A 23,049-nucleotide genomic window follows, 5' to 3' on the forward strand; every position below is an offset into this window, starting at 1 on the left:
TATTTAATATCATGAATATGTAAGGAAAGCATGGGAAGAAATATCCTTTCAATGCTATACTAGTAATCCATGGTTTGAGATGACCTGCTTTTAGATCGTGCAGTTTTCAGGATGCCATGAGAACTACAACTTTACTGCATAATATCATTTATAATAATATAAGTAATATAATAAGTAATATAATTTGGTGTTTTGTTTTGATCAATATTTAATTATCTGATTTCTAAAAGAATCTGTGTACAGCAGACACAACTGTGATATATGGGAGTCTGAAAACTTTTAATATTCCCAACAAAACAAAATTATTTAACACATGTTTGTGATTCCAAAGTAGCAACATTGTGACATTAAAAGACACAGACCCTTACTGACCCTTTGGCTTCATTATTTTAACAGCTCTCGGGTCTTAAATTTGTATAACAGTGCTTGTTATCATGGACTGCAGGGTTTTTGTTCTCTTAATATAGCTCTGAATGATATAATTTTGTATTGTATTTTCTAAAAGCATGGGGTAGGCTACATACAAACTGAAGATATTATGTTTTTTTAAAAATTACTTCCTTTGGCTAAATTGGCTGTATAGTGTTGTTACATATTTGCCTAACAAGTGAAAGAGCTCTGGTTCAATCCCAGAAGGAGACACAAATTCCTTTGGGGTTGCATCAGGATGGGCATCTGGTGTAAAAAATGTGCCAAATCAAACATGCAGAGTTACTGTACCTGCTATGGTGACATCTTGTAAATAAGGGAGCTGCTGAAAGTAGCTCTACTTCCTTTGGATAAAAACAGCTATAATAGATTTTCTATATGTGCTTCTATATATCAAGGTACTAATATACTCTAGAGATACTTGCTTTCTTGGCAGTTACTTTAATATAGAACTTTCTACACCGCTAAACACAGTGCGACAACATTTTAATAAGTCTCACCTTCTCCTAGCGTCTGCTTCAGAAGGTCATGCTTAGCCTGCAGTTTGACAATGAGATTGCTGCCATTCAAGTACTCCTTGTATTTCTATTGATAAGAAAGACAAAAAGACAATTAGTGCTATTTCTAGACATTCTTTGTGTTGTACTGTGCACATTTACACCACACTGCAATTTCTTTGTTCATTTGTCCGACTACTCACAGTAAAGTAGAAGCCCTCAGTCTCTTGTTGATTGGCTCGTCTTTTGGCGATGTTTGCCTTGCTCATGTAAGAGTCAGATGAGGCTGATTTCACAGACTCTGTGGATTGGCTGTGCTGGAAAGCCTCTGAAACATCAAAGTCCTCCACAGTAAGCATATCATGGAGGGTCTGCAAGGTGGCGTCAAGAGTCTTCCTCACCTGAAATAAATATAGATGTAAACTTTAGTTGTCATTTCAGCATTAATCACAACATGAATATATTTGTTTAAATACAATTATATTAAAAAAAGATAGCAAACTGGTCATTTGTACACATAAAATAATAAAAGAATATTTGTACCACTGGGCATATTTTCATTAGTCTTCTCAGTGTCTCGAACAAACTGTGGTGTAAACACGGCAGCTCAGATTATACTGCTGCAGGCTATGTGCACCGTAGTTAGACTGACAGAGTGAACAATAGAGTAATTAGCTTGCTAGCTTGATGCATCACGACATGAAAGATTAACTATGTGCCTTCCATGTGAGGCAGACAGGAAGGGACCGTGGATTTCCTTATTCATGACAGACAGCCACTGACACATACACACACCCTGGTGACCTTTAAACATGTCTGTGTGAGTCACAGTGGCCTTGGTGACCATGCTGGGGGTGGCCCCCATTGGAAGCAGGAGACTGGATGAGATACGACCCCACATATCAGTGTCAGATTTAATGAATGAATATGAATGCATAGTGACAGCTCTGGAGAGTGGCTGGCTGTTGTTACATGTTTGTAGTGGAGGGTGTTGGTGGCCCGCATTATTAAACACAACACAGTAAATGAAGGTATGAAAGTGCCTCCTGTGCCATGATGATGAGTGATAGACTAATCGGAGGGATGGGTTCTGTTTTTCCTAAAGGAATAGTTTTGTGAAAAATTATTTTGTTTGCTAAAAAAGATGAATGAAAACACAGATATATTACTTTCATGCCTGCTATGCAGATTTTATGGATTGGGCATCATTGACCACTTGCAAAAAACAGTATTGGTATTTCTTTCTCTACAACTTTTAGTTTCACCTTACCCTTCTCTGTCCCAGCACCAACATTTACCAGCTACACTTCTGTAAATGGTTTCTTTTTAATGTGCCTAGAATTCTAAAAGGCTGGGGAAAAAAGCTTTTTCTTACTATTCACTTGGACATGGAATAATTTACAGAAAGATCAGACGAGGTCTCCCTTGGAAAAGAGATTTGATCTAAATGGGGTTTTCCTGGTTGAATAAAGGTAAAAGAAACAATAATAAGAGATCGATTTCAGTGATTTCGGTATTCAGTGGATGATATTGATCAAAGCTAGCTAAACTAAGCTAACTACCTAATGACTGATTAGTAGCTGGTTAGCTTATAGCTTCAGATGTAAGGGAAAGTGTGAGAGTGTTTGCAAAAATTATGAAGTATAAAACTAAATGTAACACATCAATCTAACGGCAATAAAGACTCTTTCTCAAGGACTCTGGTGTCTTAGCGTGTTGTTTTAAAGACTCTTGCATTTAGAGCAGCAGATATGTGTTTTTTTCCCTGTTCTTCTACATTTAGTCGATGGTTTGAATGATAACAACTTCACTTCCTTGCACAGTATTTTGCATTAATATACTGATGGTGCAACCTCTATATTCAAACTCAGCAACTCAGACTACTATGTTAACAGCTTCCCCTATGAGACCCTATACAGGATTCAGGATCTAACTTCACTATCACTGATAATCACTTGCATACATTTCTCATTTGTCTTTATGTACACCTTTGTACATAAAGACTCTTTCTCAAAAGACTCTGGTATCTGTGTAACATTATCTCAATGAAACATCAGGATATACTACAGGAAAATATTGACCTTAGAGAATAGAGAAAAGAATACGGATGCTGCTTCACATATCAAAGGCCAAATATGAACTGAGCGTGAGTATGGATAAGGCCATCTAAAACATATACCTAAGCACATCAGTGAGCTTGTTTTGCTTTAAAATGAGCTGCTCACCTCTTCATTTTCTATTTTTAGTGTGGCCAGACGTGATTGCAGCTGGTGGTAGCGCATCAAGAGTTCTGTCTGGACAGGCTGCTGTGCACTCACTTGACACACCTGGGATTAAGAAATAAAGGGATATTTCCGAAAGTGACTTAACACAGTGCAAAATAAACATAGCAAGAATAAAGACCTTCAAAGAAAGCCTTTTTAAATCATTACCCTCCCTGTTGACTCACCTCATCTCCCATGTGTGGCTGATAGTCAAAGCATGCAGGAGGACAGAAGATCTGGCAATGTGTGTCCATAAACTTCAGCTTGTCTCCTCTGGTGTCCATGGCATCCACTGCTCCCTCCAATAAGTCCAACCCTTCGTGCCGAGAAGTTTCTAGACTATATTCTGCAGAAAGGTAGGTTCTCAAGGTGCGTGCTAAGCTTGCATGGTACCCTAAGTCGCAACACTGGGGACAAAAAAACAAACCATAGTAATTACAGATCCAAAAACAAACTTAACCTGAATAAAAATGCACTCTGACAAAAAGAGAGTATTTCCATTTCCATCCATATTTCCATTCTTGGCTCTGACTTACATCTATCATGTCTGAGACATCGTGGATGTAGTATTTGGCCACCAGGGCATTAGTAGCTGCCAGATTGAGAAGATAGTCATTCCGGGCCTTTGTGCATTTCATCTTGTTTTCAGAGTACTTGGCTTGTCTCTGGGGGTGTAAAAGGAAGAGCGAGAGTCCCATCAAGGGAGGAAGCAAAATGGTTTCCTAATGTACTCTAAGAATGCATTATACATTAAACAGTTGTATCTTCTCTATAATCTGTCAGTGTGCATGTATAAAATAGTTGGATTTACTCGGACACTTCAATTACAAATGCATTTACAGCTTGTTTGCAGTCGAATAGATAGAGTGCATTGGGAGTAATGTGCATGACATAAATCCTCATCATACATGGGCTAAAAACAGACCTTCTCCTTCAGTTTCTCCATCTTCTTTACAGAACTTCGACGCTGTGGACGATCATCGTAGCCATAACGCAGGCCAATGTCATTAGCCTTGCCAATGTGCTTCTCCTCCTGCTTTTCTGCCTCCTTCAGTTTGCTCTCAGCACTGAGACTCTCAGTGTGGTACATGTGGTATGTCTTCATCACCTGCAAGAATACACAGCAAGTATAAAGGACATCACAGTTAAACGAGCAAGGAAGCTGATAAGTATGATGAAGAAAAGCAATATCCTCAAATTTTGGTACAGGATCCTTGTTGATCATCAGATTATTTTACTTTGTAACCTAAAGATTCTGCAACCTTACAGAAAAAAACTCAAAGATCCGACAGTACGTAGAAAAAACTTCAGTCTGAACCAGGCTAAGTTAAGGAGAAAGAAATAAGAGAAAGAAAAACCGTAGGGAGACACCCTGTGGTTTGTTCTTTAGGACAAAGAATCAACTACAGGACTGAAAACACACTAAGTGGCCAGCAAAAACGGGCCAAAACACCACGTAATCTGAATTTTAAAATCCAATGAGAATGACAAATGTGACTTTGAACTTGACCTTCAACACAAATTTGATGGAGACCTGTGAGATGATCACTGTGTGCAGGCTCCACTAAAATATGACCAATATTCTGTAGTTAGGAGGAAGAAAGATTCTTGTGAATTATTAACGGGCAGACAGAAGAGAGACGCCTCGCCACGGCATGAGGTCATTAGATTTTGGCTAAATAAACTAAGAATTGTCAGTATTCTCTTTTTTATGAACCTTTCTTATTAATTTTATAACCAGATCATCATGACTTAATAAACACAGCAGCTGCTTAGAAAGATACCAATAAGACGCCAGAGTACTTTTGTTCATCACACAAGTAAACATTAGTGAGTGTAGCATACTCATCATTCTCATGGGACTGTCATATTTTCATTGACATTTTCTAACTCAGCTGGAGTGTCCAGTACGTTTGTCTGATGTCTCCACACTGTCTGAATAGCCTAACCACAGAATAGCAAGACAAATTAAATATCCCAGCAAAGTAAAGTAAGACAGTCGTGGTACTTTTACAAAAACAATCTCTGTTTTTGGATAAATGTTTCATGGTTTTATCAAAAAAGCCACATGTAAATGTTTAACTAGTAAACCTGAATCAACAGCACAGTCGCACAACATCTGCTTCACCATCACTGATTCTCAAGTTCTGGTTTCCTAGCAACCCCGTCTGCAACGGACGTGCAAAGGACATTGAGATCGATCAGCAGGGGAGGAAGGAGGTTACAAAGTGACAGTGAGCAACCTCCTCTGCTACAGATGAAACGAAAAACTCCTCAATTTTTGCAAAAACTCAGCAGCTGACCAAAACCAGGGACCTGCTGCCTGACAACATTTGCTTATTTAAAATGCAAATGATAAAATAACCACACAATGATTATATTTTCTCTTAAACTCTACACTTTTCTCAATTATAAAGTTGAGCAGACTCCTGCTATTCCTTATGCTGTGTGTGGGAGCTGCAGACAGGCATTTAATAATGCATGAATCAGAGGGAGGAAAAATCAATATCAGTATAGCAGTAATATAACATGCACGGTACAATGTTACATGTGAGAACTATTCTCATGTGGTTTATACGATTTCAGTAATCCAGATTCAAATCCATTTGTGATGTGCTGCATACACATCATTTTGCAATGTGCACATGTGCTTAGCTTTCTTACTAGGTCATTTTTTTTCCTTTTGCCACCAACTCTTTTTTTTAATTTAGTAATTTTGTAAATTACTAACAATTTGCGAAACTAACTGTAAAAAAAAAAAAATCCACAATTGACCTACTTTCTGCTCATCTTCGCTTTTTGCTCCTTTATCATAAATGAATCAAATCACAGGGTTGTCAAACTTTGCTGCAATTATGTTTAGCCAGTTTTACAGGACCACGATAAAGGATTAATCACCTGCACAATTAAGCTGACAACAACTAGGATGTCAAGAGAAAGGATTGAACGTGCAAGCAGCCAAGAGTGGAGTTTTATACATCCTGCAAAAGAAATGACGCTCGGTCATGAAATAAATCAAATTTACAGTGAAAAGTAGTGCAAATCTATAAGAGCATGTTGTTGTTTCTCATCTTATTTGCAATGGAATGTTTTAAGACCTTTAAAACACAATTTGGTGACTGCTCTGTTTAATCACTGAAATGAAAAACAATGAATTGTGGATGTGACGAGGGAAAAAATAATCCACAAGGGTATTCTGTTTCACAGCATGCTATTGTCCTGCTTGCCAAAATACACTTTCATCGTAGTCTTAATTACATCTAGTCTGTTTATGCTTGTAAATTGTTTTTTCGTTTATGCTATGAATCATATTAGCCATTGAGCAGTAAGTAAAGATAAGGATATCACCGAGCAATTAGAGCCAGAAGAATGCATTCTGGCGAGTCTGCTGTACTGTCCCACATGCAGCCAGTGATACACCTCAGTTCCTTTTCTTTTGCCAAATGAAGATGCAGTGCAGATAAACGCAGATGTTTTGTGTCTGCACCACTGCACAAACCTTTGCTGTGTGTTTACTAGTATGCATATGCACACATTTCTATATGCAGTATGTGGTTATAACAGTCCAACGAGAGTGACAACTGTTAACATATGAGGCAAGCAGAGGTGTCAGATTACATGTAACATTAGCTGAAAACATTACAGAAGCTCATTTTGCTGTAAGCACAGTGCACCTCTGTAGCACAGACTGCTGAGTCTGCTTGAAGCACAGCTAGGAGCACGAACACTGTCTCCTTCAACTCATGTAGCAATTCACAGCAGGAGGAAGAATGCAAATTTTATCCTTTCATGACCTCAGGAGAGGGAAGAGATGACCTGTTACAGGCTGCTCTGCTGAAAAGGCACATCTGCTCTGTGTGGTGTCAAACCCACAGGTTGCAGGTTTAGGTATTTAAAAAAAGCCTGGCTTTAAGATTGACATCCCATAGGCTTTCAACACAAGCAACAGCAACTCACCGTGTACAGTTCATTGGTGACTTTCACTAACTCTTCATGCATCTGTACGCCGATGTCTTTACTCTGTAAAAAAAGAAAAACAGGAGACAGCTTTGTAGAGGAAAATAATACCACATTTAAAGGACAAATGAAGACAAGTATTCAAACATCTAAGAACAAGAACTGGGTTAGTTAACAGAACTGCTTTCCCACATGTGAGACACTTGAAAGCTGTGTGCCAGTTTTATTTTGTATGTGATGGATGTCATCAGTATTGAAATGCTATCATTACGCTGCACCAGAAAAGATACAATGCCCAAAGTGCAAATGCAGACTAAAATAGAACAGCGCAGTAACTGCAGAGCATTTCCCATTGAGCGGAGTCGCAGTTTCCGTTTGGTTTTAAAGGATGAGAGCCTATGATGAATTGGACATGTCCCACAAAAGGGTTATAACCTAAGACGGGGAATGATGCCAGTGGAGAGTGAGCCTAGAAATCCGTTTGAGGTAATACGGAGTAATGCTCAGCTCAACCAATCCTGTTTTTGTTTTGTTTTTTGTCACCTCTCAGGGACTACTTTGTCAAAACAGCAACCTTGCAATTTCACATGTGACAGGCATTAGACTTTAGCACATTCAGTACATTTAGTCTTTGTTTAAAAAGATGCCAGAGTTGATTCATTTCCCTCCCCCCATGTGTCATTTATTAACATCAAGACTGCAGCTGAACCAGGATACTGGAGTATAACAGGATTATTGTTCAGAACTTTACCAGAATTTGAGCTAACATTTTGAAAAAGAAAAAAAAAAGATTTTCTGCAGGCAGTTAGTGTTTTTCCTAGCATGGGTTACAGGCCATCCCATTCTCATCAGGGCTCCCATCAAGATACTGCAGAGCCCCCTAGAAGGCATAAATTACTCTAAACTCCTGCTGCTGTCAAATGATATGATACTGATATAAAATCCCTAAGGTGGTTGGGGGTGCTTTTCCACATGTACTCTGCTACTCTCATGCAAAGCATATGTTATGTATACTCTTATATGTAACAGTATAAAACATATATAGTATACTAAAGCATATATATAGTATATATAGTTTCAGACATATGTTTGAAAGACAAAATTTTGGATAAATGAAAGAAAGTTACAGTTGTGGTCAGAAGTTTACATAAAGTTAATATAGCATGAGTGTCAAGCTAAGTTTTGGCTTTAATGATTTCTTTGAACTGTTGTTTTTTCCAGGGTGGAATGATTGAACAGCATAAATCTTTACTGACTTTGGGTGGATGAGATTGAAATTATTTTTGAATATTCTCTAATCCTCCCAGGATTCATACACCCCCACTAATATTTGGTTAAATGTTCCTTAGCAACTTGCACCTCAACCAGACACTTTTGCTAGCCATCCAGAAGCTTCTGGCACAATTTCGGCTGAATGTTTGATCGCTCTTCTTGGCAGAAGGTGGTGGAGTCCATTCAAATTAGTTGGTTTCCTGGCACCAACCCACAAATCATTTCACAAATTCTCAACGGGGTTGAGGTTGGGGCTTTGGGAAGACCATTCCAGAAGGTTAATGTTAGCCTCCTCTATCCTTTCTAAAAACCTGTCCTGATGTGTTCGGGATCATTGTCCTGATGGAACAACTGTGCCCAAGTTTCAACCATCTGATAGCTGTTGATTTTAGGTGAAGGTGAAGAATTTGTAGAGCTAGTCCTCCATTATTCTAAACATCGTGAGCAATGCACTAGTATCACTGTAGTACACTAAAGTACATTTACTTGGTTACACTAAAAGTAAGAGAAGACAAAGGAAATTTTTTTTGTTTGTTCCTTTGTTTTTTTTATGGGCTATAATGCAGTGGTTTTACTGATCAAACCATTCGAGATCAAAATGGGAAATACCTGACCCGTACACTAAAATGAGTTTGACATCCCTAACTGATATTTTCATGCCCTTCCCCTAATTAGATTTTTTATATATTTTTTATATATTAATTATATTTTTACATATTACCTGTCATGACATTTGAGCAGATGAAATGTGTGTGTTAGTTACTGTCAGGGGAGCATGACCTCATTCATTTAATTCTGATTCTGACCTTTTTGAAAAGTCTGATGACATCTTCACCCACGTGCGCCAAACGGACAATGACGTTGTTGTTGTAGATGTCGCTGAGTGTGGCGTGGTCTTTGCTCTCGCGTCGGGTTTGATCCAAGACCAAATACCAGCAGTTCACAGTGGAGAGGAGATTTTGATCTTTCCTGAAACAGCGAGAGAAATACTTTGTTAATGAATGAAAGGCCTTCAGGAAATGTAAACCAAATGGGATAAAGGCTAACAAGAAAACTAAAGAGGACACCTAAGAGAACGTGTATGTATGGTCACGACTTTCTTACACCACCCAACATTCATTTTAATCCTAGCTTATTTACTATTTGGTGCCGCCTGTGGGCTTCACATATCAGAGATCAAGTGGTCACAGCTCATGTGGGGGGAATCAGCAAGTAAAGGCAGCATACGCACTTGTTGACACACAAACTCAGAAGGCATGCTGGCTGCCTCCTTGCTTAAGAGGACATGTGAGTTTAATTATCATCACACCAAAGATTTAATGGAGGTATTTTTCTTCTCATTTTGTCTTTAGAGAACACTTTAGCATGACAGCATATACAAATGCTCTGTGACACTGCTGGATGCACACAGTAAAAATAAAACATTTTTTGCTATCAGCCAATAGCTGACCTGTGCTGCGAATCAGACAAAATTGAATTGTGAAAGGAGAACAGTGAATTTGGGATGAATTAATTTCACAGTTTGCATTTCTTTGGGGATGTGAAAAAGACAATCAGACCACAGAATTCTTTTTGCCACACAACCTGAGCAAAAGGAAGAGTTTGGACATTTGGGCTAAGATCACCATTTTCATAACTTCTAAAAAACACATTATCAACTAAGATGGAAAGCATTAGAAAACTCCCAGTAAATTTAATGTGAAAAGTTCATCTTAATTTAATGGGGAACCTAATGCGTCATGATTATACCAGCATGCCGCAAAGTGTGTCATTAGTAGAAACCAGCACTAAAACCCCAGGTAGCAAAATAAGTGCTTTAAACAACCATGTCTAATAAGATGATGACCTCAGTTTGTATCAGCAATATGCTGCACTAAAATCTACCCTTTGTAGAGTTATAAAGTCATGCTAGTTACAAGTTTTTATACCCCAAGTCAAGTTTTTTAAATAAGAAACCACTGACACGTCGCCCAAGACTGAGCACTGATAAGTTTACACAGTCATTTTAATTTATTCAAATGGGTTCCTGCCCAGTACTATTATTTATCAGTCAAACAGCAAGTTAAAAACCATCTCTCTTAAGACTCTAGCTTTTAAGTAGACTGCACAGAAACCACTCATGCTGAATAAGAGTCACAAATAGTGACTCAAAAAGTGCTAAACATACACATGTGAAAATGTACAGTCATATCGGATGTGTCACATATTCTCTTCGATCTCTTAGTGTTGCATTCTAGATCATTGCTCATTGCTTACTGCGATCACCAAGTAAAGTTAGAAGCCTTACATATCCTTCCATGGCTGAAATCCCATGGCAGTAACATATGCTCTTAATACTGTTTAGCTTCAAAAATATGACTTTTCTTAAAACACAATGTCTGGTTCAGTTGTCTGTGCAATTAGTTCCAGTAAATAACCTCAAATTACAGATGCTTTTCTTGTGGTGAACCCGCTGCACTTTTTCTGATCCACAACAGCTTCTTCGTTTTCAGTGTGAATCAAAAATACGGAAGTTATTTTTGACTCTAATATTGGTTTTGAAGATCACACTGAAAGAGTCGTCCTGACTTGTTTTCTCTCAACTGCTGCAAAACTTTGATCAGTTTCATCCGTGGAGAATTGTATTTATGCTTTCATTTTCTTTTTGAAGTGAATTATAGCTGTTTTTCTGCCTTGGCGAAGCTCACTCTAATCTTCAGCTAGCGCTCATTTCTGCACTATAACAAAGGAGAAGAAAGGCACTATAGGCCCTCTCCAGCTCCCTCAGTGCATCCAAAACAATGCTGAAATGTAATCTAAGACTGTTCAAAACCTTTTTTGTTGTGCTATTTTTTAAACTCCTAAGTTGTTTCAGTGGGAAAAAATTAACTCTGTCATGCACACAAACTGAACATGAACATGTTTCCATTGTCATTGTCTTTTTTTGTCCAAGGCATAAACACTGCATTGTTTCAGTCCCATTCATAATCAGTATTATACACTGACCGGCCATTTTATAAGGTACACCTTGCTAGTACTGTGTTGAATGTGTCTTTGTGTCTTCGTAACTTCCTCGATTCTTCAAGGCACAGATTCAACGTAGTGCTGGAAAAATTCCTCTGAAATCTTTGGTCCATATTGACATGATATGGAAGAGCGTGATGTCCTGGTGGAAGCAGCCATCAAAAAATGGTAAATGGACTGGTTGTTACATAGCGCTCTTCTACTCTGAACACTCAAGATGCTTTCCCCACCTGCCTCATTCACCCATTCACACAAGCACTTTTTTCTATGCAAGTTCTTCCTATGCACTGAAAAGCAACTTGGGGTTGGTATCTTGCCCAAGGATATTTGGCATGTAGACTGGAGCAGCCAGGGACCGATTAGTAGATGACCCGCACTTCCTCCTGAGCGACAGCATAAAGGGTGCTAAAGGGATATGCCAAAAACCTGACCCTACTATCCCAGTGCCAAAGCCACAATCAAGACTCACTGGTTCATTAGACCAGGCAAGGTTTCTGATCTTACAGTGCTGTGCCAATCTGCATTTATAGATATGCAGATATCTATAAATGCATTTACTGCATTGGCAGTGTTTTTGAGATCATTTTCATCCTGAAAAATGAAGGTGTTGGCACTTTCCAAAATCCGACTGTACATTTCTGCATTAATAATTCCATCAATATTAACAAGCTGAAATGCATGACAGAGTCCACCATGCTTTACTTGTGTTTTTGATGAATGTAGTCACTCACTGTTTACCTCTCCGCTGATCTCTTCTGTGCATACTTACTATGATTTGAACTACTATTCCATATGATCTGTTGCTACTGATTTTCAGTCCAGTACTTATGTAATTAGGCATATATCAGCTGCTCCTACCTGTTTCCCTTTCTTAAGAATGGCATCTTGACAGCCACAAATCCACTGAGAATATTTCTGATGAGGATTCAGTGAACACTAGATGTGTGGTTCTAAAGCTAATTTTGAGTACTGGTCATCAGCTTTTTCTTTTTGCTTTTCTTTTCATCCTGTAACTCTTTGAAAAGAACATGAACAAGCTATCCTTTCCCTATAGGCACTCCTTTCAAGCAGAGCAGTTGTTTGATCCAGGACATGGGATGGTGCTGACCTGACTGCCAATGTTTTGCGGTTGGCTGCTCGTCAAGTTTTTAGGACAGTTTATGTGCCATTGTTGTACAACTATAACAAGTACAACAACACTTGTTTCAAGAAACCTTTAGGAGAATGCCACCCTCATATGAATTACAATTTAGTGACAGTGAAACACACAGCGCACCTACTAACTGCTACAAACGACACCAAAAACAGCGTTTTGAAACATAGAGCGATTTGAATTTTCTCACAGGTAGCACTTTGGTATAGGAGGTTTTGAAAATGTTCCCAGATGTTCTCCTGATAGCCCTTTTAGTAGCTGCAAATTAAAATATGAAAGGACGACTGATAAGAAAAAAGTGGGCAATAAGTTTTCGCTGTTTGAAATAAACTATCAAAGTGAGAGTGCAGAGCTTGTTCTAAGACTCCAACAGAGAGGACCGCACAGTATTAATAATGACTGAGACTTCATCCAGTCATTTCAATGGAGTCTTCAAGTAAGGAATCCATCTTTTGACAGACGGATATAGTGATAACAGTATATTATGGCAGGGGGAAATCTGGGACAGTGGGATGAGAGAAGCCATGAGAGGGTTTTTCCTAATAGGGGTCTCCCTTTGAGGGTATGCTCCATTTATCAATGTGTCAGTGGTGGAGCTCTCCACCATGATTACGCTTCCTGTCCAATTGGCTGGAGAGGCTGAAAGAGAGCTGGAAAGACCTCTCCTGAATAAACCAACGAGTTAGTTATGCCTGACTTACACAGCTAGGTCACATGAATGGATGCCTATGCTGTAATTTTCTATATTGCTAATCATTGCTATGACAGATAGTCTTTCATTTGTCAAAATAAGTAAAGGCACATTTTTCTGTATTTTTAACTGTTATTCTTAAAATCTAATTTGATTGTTTATTTTTGTTTTTAATTAATTGCTGAATTGCTAAACAAACAAATAATTATAACTGTGATTTTCAGAAAACATAAGTATTCTTTTTTTGGCTTGGACTTCTATAGGAATAAATGGCAATGGGCAGCATACACAACAGAACTACAGATCTTGATCTGAAAGTCAAGAGTCTGTTGCAGGCTGGTTTTAACAGAGAGGAAGTGGCTTCTCAGCATACTGCAGGGTGTGCTTGTTTCATCACCAGTAATCTCCCACATACAAACAGCTTAAGCCAGTTAAGTAAACCCAAGTAAAATAACCCCTATTGTCTGGTTCTTTAGATTTCTAAATGAAGCTGTGATTTATTTCCTGCATCCATTGAGAAAATATGAGTATCTGAGTAGCACCCTGGCATGAAGAAGCTGTTTGAGAATGGAAATAAAATGACAGCCACAGAGAAAAGAAAGGGGGGTGGTGGTAAAGAGTCTGACCTAGTTGGAAAAAACACAGCAGCCTGAGGCCACAAGCTTCCTTGGCCCTGGCTTCATTTCAGGTCATTTCTTCTGCTTTCATCCCCCCTCTGTTTCTTTTTTAAATTTTTCTGTTTATGCCTTCTCTCTTTTTCCTTTGTCTCTGTTTTAACTGTCTGTGTAGCAATCAGCATCAAATATATGGGGGTTGTTTACCAGTCAGACACATGGGATACAAATGTTCCACTGTGCAAAAGTCTTTGGCTGGACTCACTTGAAGTGCTGGTGCTCTCTGGAGGAGCGGATCTTGGAGGAGTAGCGCTCAGCCAGTTTGTCCAGGCCTCTGGAGTACTCAAGCTGGAGCTCGGCCTTTCTGCGGAAGAACTCCTGCAGGTCCTGCAGCAGCTGCAGCCGGGACTCGGACTGCTGCTCCAGACAGCGGAACTGCTCCACCAGCTGGTTACGGATCTCTGCATATCAAAAAGGGAGACTATGTTCAGAATAAATACCGCCTCTCTGGGGGATCAGGCTTGCATGCTGGGCCTTACTTCTGTCTGCCAAACAGGGCTGCAGGTCAAAATTAAACCCACAATCTTTCCACAGTGGATTGAGCAAAGCATGTAAACACAAATATGTAAGGATACAATCAAGCTAGCGCAGGCACTAATAAAAGAGCAAAGTCGTCACAATTGGATAAAACCGGACGTCAAACTGTATTTGTCTGCTGTCTGAGTTTGTGCGTGTGGTGAATGAGGTGGTGGTGTGCATGTGGGGTGGGGGGGGGGGGGGGGACCAAATGCTGGGGTAGCACATGTGTATATGAGATGCAAGTCTGATGATTACAGCAGACAGCAGAGAAAATATAAAATAGGTCAGCTTCTCAAAATGCATTGTGCTGAGCGAGCCTTAAGAGAAGTTTGACTTGAGAAAACAAATCATAGGCATTCTTACAATTATAAGATTACTGTGGTTTCTTTTCATGACATCTGGAAAGTCTGATTCTGTTCATTGAAAATGAGAATTAGGGATAAATGTATTTCAGTCCTTTTTTATAAATACAGCTGGGACAATATTGGATGTTTGATAGAGAAGCAATATTAGTACAAGCTTTAGATTTTTATATTGAGTATGTCGGTCAATTTTCAGGAGGTATTCAGACATGTTTTTCTACTCTAAAGCTAATATAATTATTTACCTTCCTGAACTTCTTCTCTGTGGCCATATTTTAATGACTTACCCCCACCACGACCAGACAGTCCCTACTGGTATTCCAACTGGTTATTCCTGAATACCTCTGGGATTTCAGGTAATAAAAACATCAAATAAAACAGTAAAATCCCCTTTACAGTCTTACATTAACACTAAAAAGGAAAACAAATCACATTCAATGTCTTCCACGTACAGTTTATGGCAAGGCTGTCATAAATCCGAAGGTTAAGAGGCTGCTGGCTGTGAACCATATATCATGTCAGGACTGAGGGCTGTGTTTAAATACCCTGCTACTGCCAATGCGCATACAAAAAAGCAGCAAGCATCCATAGGAGTTGGCTAGAACGGATGCTGAAAACAGTAAACAGCTCTTATGTAGCACTTTTATGTTTCGTTAAATCTTAATCATAGCTTCCTTGTAACTATCCCTCTGTATTGCAGAATTTTGCTGAGGAAATTTTTAGTGCTGCGTAATTTTGCTGAAAGCAGATAAACAACCATGTTAACTTCCTGCCCAGACTTCTCCTGCATTATCACAGATCTCAGAGAGAGCAGTAGTTATTTTACCATACACCACGCTGAACTGAATCACTGGTAAATTTACATCTCTGGATTAATCAGTCATAGAACTACAAAGGGGGCGGGGTAAACAACGCTTCTCTTTGTACAAGACAACAAGATACAGCTGAGATGGCTGAAGATTCCACTATGACATTCTGTTACAACCATGCATAAGATCCTGAGGACTGAAAGACACTTTGTATAAATGTATCAATGGAAAAGATTGCTCAGCAGAAGAAAAGGCCATTTGTTAGCATCTAAATGGTGCTCCTGTATCTAGAATAAAAGGTTTTTCTTTTTCTTTTTAATCCTCCCCCAAACGACTGTGTGCGAAAAATGTGAATGAGTGAGAGAGAGTGAGAAAATCTGTGTAAATATGTAGTCCCTTGCTATCTGGAGATGTACCCCTCATGGTCCCCACAGTTGCCCAGTTGCCTGGTTACATGCCTCTGGAGGCATTTCAATGAGAGCAGGCCAGTTCCCTGTTCTGACAGTCGCAGCAGTCAGTCTGTTTAGCATAATGGCCAAGGACAAGGGCAACTTACTCTGCTTCGAAATACTCAACAAACAGCCTGTGATGATGAATGAGACAGCAATCGGGTTCAGAACAGAAGGAATGGTTATGTGCTAAAATAGACCACTGAACAGCACAATTTGTGGGCCTCTGTGACTGAAATAATTTTAATCGTATGGGGAGAGTTTAAAAGAGCGAGCAAACAATATAATGAGTTGATGTAAATTGATTTCACTGCACAAATTTATAAAGGAAACATCAAACAGACTTGTGATATTTGCACTTGCTCTCCTGTGAGCATGTTATTTTTAGAACTTAAACTGTTACTAGGGACTGTGCAATACTGCAGTACTTTCGATGAATCATTCAAGCCTTTGCAGTGTAATGCATAATTACACAGAGCTAGCAAGGAGTTCAAGTGAATTATATACATTGAAAAAGCGTCAAAAGCTCTCTAAATCTGACACTTTTCTATCTTTTCACTGGTGACACAAGAGCCATAAAATACTGAGCCAGACATGCTTCCTCTGCATGAGAACAGTGTGCAGCCAAAGTGAATAAAATGTTCCACACCTAAAGGCTTGTGGAAATTCACTAATAGGACATTTGTAGCTATTCCCCTTCTAAACCATATGGTTAACATCCAGAGACGCAGTGGTAACTTTACCAAGCATGTTCAGCAAAAAATAATTGCTTACAGAGACTTAGATGGTAACCCTGCAGCTTAATTAAATAAAGAGAACTTGTATAATTGCTTGCATCATAGAGGAAGTACAAAGTACGCAGACAGCAAACCCAACCTGAATTTGGGGGCATCTTTGCTTGTTGCCTTGTAGCTCTACAAATTATTTCTAATTTATGGTATCAAAATGGTGTCTATTTGTGTATGCATTTGCTTTCTGAGATGGTGTTTTTAACCAATGCAGACTTGCTCCCCAGCGGTCCTCCAAATCCCAACTGCACAGTGCTTAATGTGCATGATACTGTGCATCAGTTGAATGGAGAAATTATGGGTTAGTGGTGGTAGGTAGTGGTGGTGGTGGCAGCTTCAGACACCCTGTCTACCTGGCTGTGTTAAAAATATGTAACCTAATCAGTCTGTGGGCTCTTGCTTGAGCTGCTGAGGGCTGAATTGAAACTGAGAGTTACAAACAATTAAAGCTGTCCACTGCAACTGCAGTCTATATTTTTCATACTGTATTTTTTGCACAACTGGTGCAACCGAAGCACAATTGTGGTGTGGTGTGGTAAGAGACAATGTACATAACCGTAATAGCATAAGTACAGCAGAATGCTTTTTGGCTAACACGTGAGCCAGAACAAGGACCAACGTTTGGGGGCAACATCATTCACCATGAATGGATGAAGAGAGAAAAAAAAAGAAAAAATATAGTATGGAAATTATAGATGGTGCCTACAGTGGACACTTTGTTTCTAACACTTGTTTTCACTTTGGCTCTTTGTATGTTAAAACTCTGACCTTCTCTGTTGCTGACCAACAACAGCACGTGCAGGAGTAGCTCACAGACTGGTTGTAACACATTTTTTGTCACTGCCCCCATCTGACAACAAACACTCTGTGCAGGTAGGTGCGCATTCTGCAGCTGTGGTTGTGCATTTCGTGCCAATGCACAACCACAGCTGAACCATAATTTCCCCCTATTTGAGCTCCTGCATCACTGCAGGATAAAGGAACAAATATCACATATCACTGGCACCCACATATCCCATTCAAGCTAGCTTAGTAGTTACTGCGATGGCCAGCAGCAATCTCTGGGGTTAGTTAGCCATGCATGGCTAGTCATACAAAGTCTAACCCAGAGTGACACGTTGACATAATTTGGTACAAATCAAGGTTGTGTTCTGTGGACACGTGTCTTCCTAATGTAATAATAGCTATGGCATGACTCTATAATCTATTTGCTTGAGATTTCATTACTTCTCCTCACAGTTTGTGCAGCCAAAGGCCAAAAAACATCAGAATTCCAGGCAATTTTCACTTTAAACTGGGTAAGAAACTCAACTGTCAGCACAGCATTTAATACATGATACCAAAAAACAGGCAACAAAGATGTCGTTTCGCTGTCATTTTGAGACAGCATCATTCTGTGCATTATTTCAAGCTGATGAATACCCAGAAGGGGGTATGTCTGGATGTATATCTGCAGTGAATATGGGGTCAGAAAGAGAGCTTATTCTAACACCTGTGTTGTTACAAATGCATTGTCAGTAAACACAAATGTCACAAGCGTTTCCACTTCATACTACTCTACTCTGCTTTTCATTCTGTAGTAGCATAGCAACAGCACATCTTGCAAAGGTTTTGTGTTATGGACTATTACAGCGATTAGTGCATACGACTCCAAACTGATCCAATTGCATTAAAGATAATGGGTTTTAAAACTAGAAGTCCAGAATGACACATGACAGGGGCATCCCCTCATTTAATTGTGCTTTAGTGTCAGATTAGACAGAAGCCTAGAGACACTTCGGGGTGCTCAGCTACACACTCTAGAACAACAATATTCAGCTGAATAAGGAAATACTATAAACAGTATAAAGAAAGATTTAATAATAATTAGAATTTTATAACACATTTTATGTGATTTGAAAACATAAACTCCCACGTAAATTGTAACTGAGACCTGACTGTCTGCTGAAATGTGGCATGTTGAAAAATGCCACAAAGTGCATTAGGCTTGTGTGTTGAACTGCTGTGCAATCAGCAATTCAGCATTATTGGAGGCCAGTGTCAGTGTCAGAATAAAGCTCCCACAGCTCCGAACCGATCCAAGCTCAGTTTGCAAATGAGCTTAAGATGTCAGCTTAAAAGCTTTTCCTGAAATCGAGATGATGGCGCTCTAACAACTGCAGAGCTGATGTGTAGACCGGAGGAAGAGCGTCTGAATACGAGTGCACGAGACAAACAAACAAACAGAGATAGTGACAAGGAGAAACTCCACCACACCTCTGACTGAAAATGCTTATCATACTCTTCATTCCAGACACATGCTAATAAGCTCTTGACATTTCCTTGTAGAACAGCAATGAGGTCTAATGTGTGTATATAACAAGAAGCATTCTGGGTCAAATTTTGGGCTGATGCCAACGTTTAAGATAAGCTCTTAACTGATAACCAGTGCAGATGATTGTGTTTGTTCATTTTGTTTTCCAAAATGTTAATAAACATCCAATAAGTCAGCTGATGTCATAAAGCTGATATATTAGCATATTCCTAGTATATGATGATAATGTCATGAAAATTAATGAGTTTAATGTCTGCTGGGGTCCAGTGTGAAATTAAAACATTCATTTAGTCTCATATCATGATATAAAAAATTTTAATTGCCTATAACAATCATAGTTTAACCTTTCAAACAAAGATGAAATGATGAAAAAAAATCAATGCCGGACTTAGTTTAGGTTTAATTCTGGCAAAAAAGGGAGACTGGAGTTTAGGTATAGAAGAAAGTGGTTTTGTGAATATGTGTGACTGGGTAAATGGGGTTAGTATAAGCTTAGCCATTTGCTCCTTTAAGCAAGCCATCCGCTATCGCTAACTTACTGTACAGATTTCAAAGAAGTGCTGATTGTCTAATCTAAATCTCATCAAAGTAAGTGTAGAGAGGCCTATATGTACAATATCTGTCCATGCAACCATTTTTTTCAACTTATCTAATTCTGGGTTGTGGGTGTTGGGCCTATCCAACCTTCATGCGGTGAGAGGCAGGCTACAAGCTGGACAGGTCGTGAGTCAATCTGTCGCACGACTAACACAGAGAAACAGACATCCATTCATGCTCACATTCACACCTATGGTCAATTTAGTATCACAAATTAACCTAACCGCATGCCTGACTTTGGACTGTGGGAGGAAGCCAGAGAATCTGAAGAGAACCCACACAGACACAGGAGAACCTCCACACGCCAAGGCCCCATGCTGGATTTAAATCCAGGACCTTCTTGCTGTGAGGCAAAAGTGCTTAGCTCCGCACTGCCTTGTCGCATAACCAAAATAGTCAAGCTTATTTTGGTGCTGCAGTGACAGAAAAATGCCTGCTACTAGACAATGTATGTGCAATATGACAAGTTAATTAGCTAAAGTATAGCCTATAGTTAATATTTATGAAACCAAACCCAAACTGGAATGTCTTACTAGGTTTGCACATATTTATCTGCCAAGCATTAGTATCTCAGTTCATTTTTGTATTTTTATTTTTTTTCTCATTGGACTGATGAACTAGTTGAATGACCTTTCCAGTTCTACCTAGTTTGAAAAATATCAACCTATGGTATAAGGAAGCTGCCCTGTCTTTGCGGTAGCCTTACATAAAACTACTTCCCTGATAGCTGATGCACCAAGCGTTGAGACCTAGTACCGTCTAAAGTTATCTCTAAATGGCTGGGAGGATATCCCACCCATTTACAACCTGCACTGTCTGCTCCAATCCAGCATCAGTGTTCCCGCCTCTCCTCTCTCTCTTTCTCTCTCTGGGTGGTTTAGCCAGTCACATATTTAGTGGCAGACAGTGAAATCCTTTCATGGTTCATAATTCATACAGACAGCATACATTATTTATGGACTTTCTGAACTGTTGGCTGTGTGACCTTCTTGAGCAATCACTCCTTATCCTTACAGTGTGACGGGAAAACTCATAAATATACTCCCTTTAAAGACTAAAACCGTATCATTTAATTTTGGCTTTTTACTAGATATATTTACATGTTTAACTAAATACATATGGGGGGAAATCTCAGGTTACCTGATTGGTAGAACTATAAAAAAGAAAAAGAAAAAAAAACTAAAACAAAAAAACAAAACAAATAAAACAGCTTCACTTTTAAACAAATTATGACAGTCTAATAGCTGGCACATATGTATACAGACTAGGCATGCCACAACCCTGACACTCATCTCAACACAACGCAACACAGATACCGGTTAACCCAAGGTAATTTCAAGTAATAACCTCACCCCAGATGGACAACTGGAGTTAACGCTTGAATGCATGAACTAAAAGACGTTTTTTTCTGGTGAAAACAAATGACTCGCACACAACTATAAAATCTGTCCCAGCCCACAAGACTGCATACTGAAGCCAAATAAAGCTTGTGGTAAAGTTACGCAATTGTGCCTACACACAGACAATAACAATACGTTCGGGCCTGCGCGTTACCAACCTTTCACTTGGGTCTCATATTCGGCAATAATCTCTTTGTCCTTCTTGACTTTCGCCTGAGATGACATTTTTGGGGAGAACAGATTGTGCAATCCTCAGGCAGGAATCTCAGTAGCCACGATGCAGCGTTAGCCCTTGTGCAGTCCTCTCCATATAGTACAGCAACAATCAGACGTGAATCATCGCCCGCTTGACACACACAACTTCGGAGATTAAACGCACTTGAGGTTCTGCGATGTTGCTGCGCTGCGTTCAGGGCGACGTCGATCTAAAAGTGCATAATTATTCTCTTGGTCCCCAGCCCCTCCTCTTCAGCAACACTCCTCAGTGAATCGCAAAGCGGTCCCCTTTTTTATTTACATTTCATAAAGCCTCGGCTAGGAAACCTACTAGTCCCAGTGATAATAGCACAGAGCGCCTTCTGCACGTCCAGACTGCCCTTTTTCACCCTTTCTCGCTCTCTCTGCAAGTTCAATGCTGCAGCAAAAAAGGCTGAATGGATGTGAAAGTCAACGCGAGGCTCCTCCTCCTCCAGCTCCCTCCCTTCTTCCCTCACCACTTTTCTTTTCATGGATGATTTAAGATTCCCCCTGTGTGTGAACCGAAAAGCCTTTGCCAATAACAGAGAAGATGTCTGGAGCTGAGGGGAATATTGTTTGTGGATGATCGGGATTTAGCTGATCTGTTTCGAGAACATCAGCGGCGTAAACCTGGCAGAGCACAGGAACAGAGGGAGTAGCGTGGATTAATCAGATGCGATTATATTTAAACCAATTTACTTATAGCTCCGGTGATGAACAAAGATTTGTCATTGCAAATATTCTTAGTCTAAACATTAAGGAAAATACACGTTATATACACAATGTATGCAGAGGACCAGTAGGATTGTAACCGAGTACATTTACTCGACCGGTTTACTTAAGTACAGGTTTAAAGTACTTTTGTTTTATTGAAGTATTTCTTATACTACTTCTTGCTTGTAATTCCCTATATTTTAGAAGCGCTTATTGCATTATTATTAGCATCTATTTTAACCCTTTCGCGTCTTATTATTTAGCAGATTAATGACATTGTTGCACTTCACACACAGGCTGCAGGCTGAAACATGTCTTTTTGATAAAGTTTATGGTTAGAGCTGGAATCAGGTGACCCTGAATCCTTCCTTCATTGTGCTGCAATAGCCTTAGGCTGCTGGGATGCTTCCCATGATGCACTGTGCATTTCTTCTCTACCCAACTCTCATGTTTATATACCACTATTACAAATGTTTAAAACAGTTTTCGTATTTATTAAGCTCTGTTTTCTCTTCCATAGTGTCCCTTTGGTCCTGTCCTCCTCTGCACTCTTTTTTTTCCCTTCACACCTAACCGGTCACAGGAGATGGCTCCCAGAGCCATGGGGGTTCTGGGAGGTTTCTTCCTGTGGGAGAGGAGTTTTTCCTTCCCACTTTCCCCATGTTTTTTGTTTATAGGGAGTTGCCCGATAGTTTGAGTTTTCTTTCATATTTTGTAAGGTCTTTACCCTACAGTGTAAGATGCCTTGTGAATTGACACTATTTAAATATAAATTGAACTGAAGTGAAAAATTTAATTAGTATACATTAGGCTACCCATTTACATATAAGCAATTAAAATAATCAACAACTAAAAAAACTAAAGACAATATAATATAATACAATGCACTTGATTCTGAAAGGTGGTATTCTATAAGGTAT

General features: G+C 39.3%; 1 protein-coding gene across 2 annotated transcripts in view; it reads right to left on the bottom strand.

Moving 5' to 3' along the window:
* The window catches only part of LOC146709891 (SLIT-ROBO Rho GTPase-activating protein 3-like), a 36,769-nt gene extending 14,947 nt beyond the window's left edge, over positions 1–21,822 (bottom strand). For both annotated transcript variants that reach the window (XM_085457085.1, XM_085457084.1), the window contains exons 1-10: positions 21,337–21,822; positions 14,146–14,341; positions 9,226–9,388; positions 7,148–7,210; positions 4,116–4,298; positions 3,727–3,855; positions 3,376–3,597; positions 3,152–3,253; positions 1,130–1,327; positions 930–1,014 (exon numbers count right to left, since the gene is read on the bottom strand). In XM_085457085.1, coding sequence (XP_085313211.1) covers positions 930–1,014; positions 1,130–1,327; positions 3,152–3,253; positions 3,376–3,597; positions 3,727–3,855; positions 4,116–4,298; positions 7,148–7,210; positions 9,226–9,388; positions 14,146–14,341; positions 21,337–21,403 — 1,408 coding nt within the window. In that variant the 5' untranslated portion in view covers positions 21,404–21,822. The remainder of the gene's footprint in view (positions 1–929; positions 1,015–1,129; positions 1,328–3,151; positions 3,254–3,375; positions 3,598–3,726; positions 3,856–4,115; positions 4,299–7,147; positions 7,211–9,225; positions 9,389–14,145; positions 14,342–21,336) is intronic.
* Positions 21,823–23,049: the final 1,227 nt, after the last annotated feature.

Source organism: Copadichromis virginalis, linkage group LG5, assembly GCF_057382275.1.
Source record: "Copadichromis virginalis isolate Kocher_CV1m ecotype Utaka linkage group LG5, C_Virginalis_male_GT1.1, whole genome shotgun sequence".
Lineage (NCBI taxonomy): Eukaryota > Metazoa > Chordata > Actinopteri > Cichliformes > Cichlidae > Copadichromis > Copadichromis virginalis.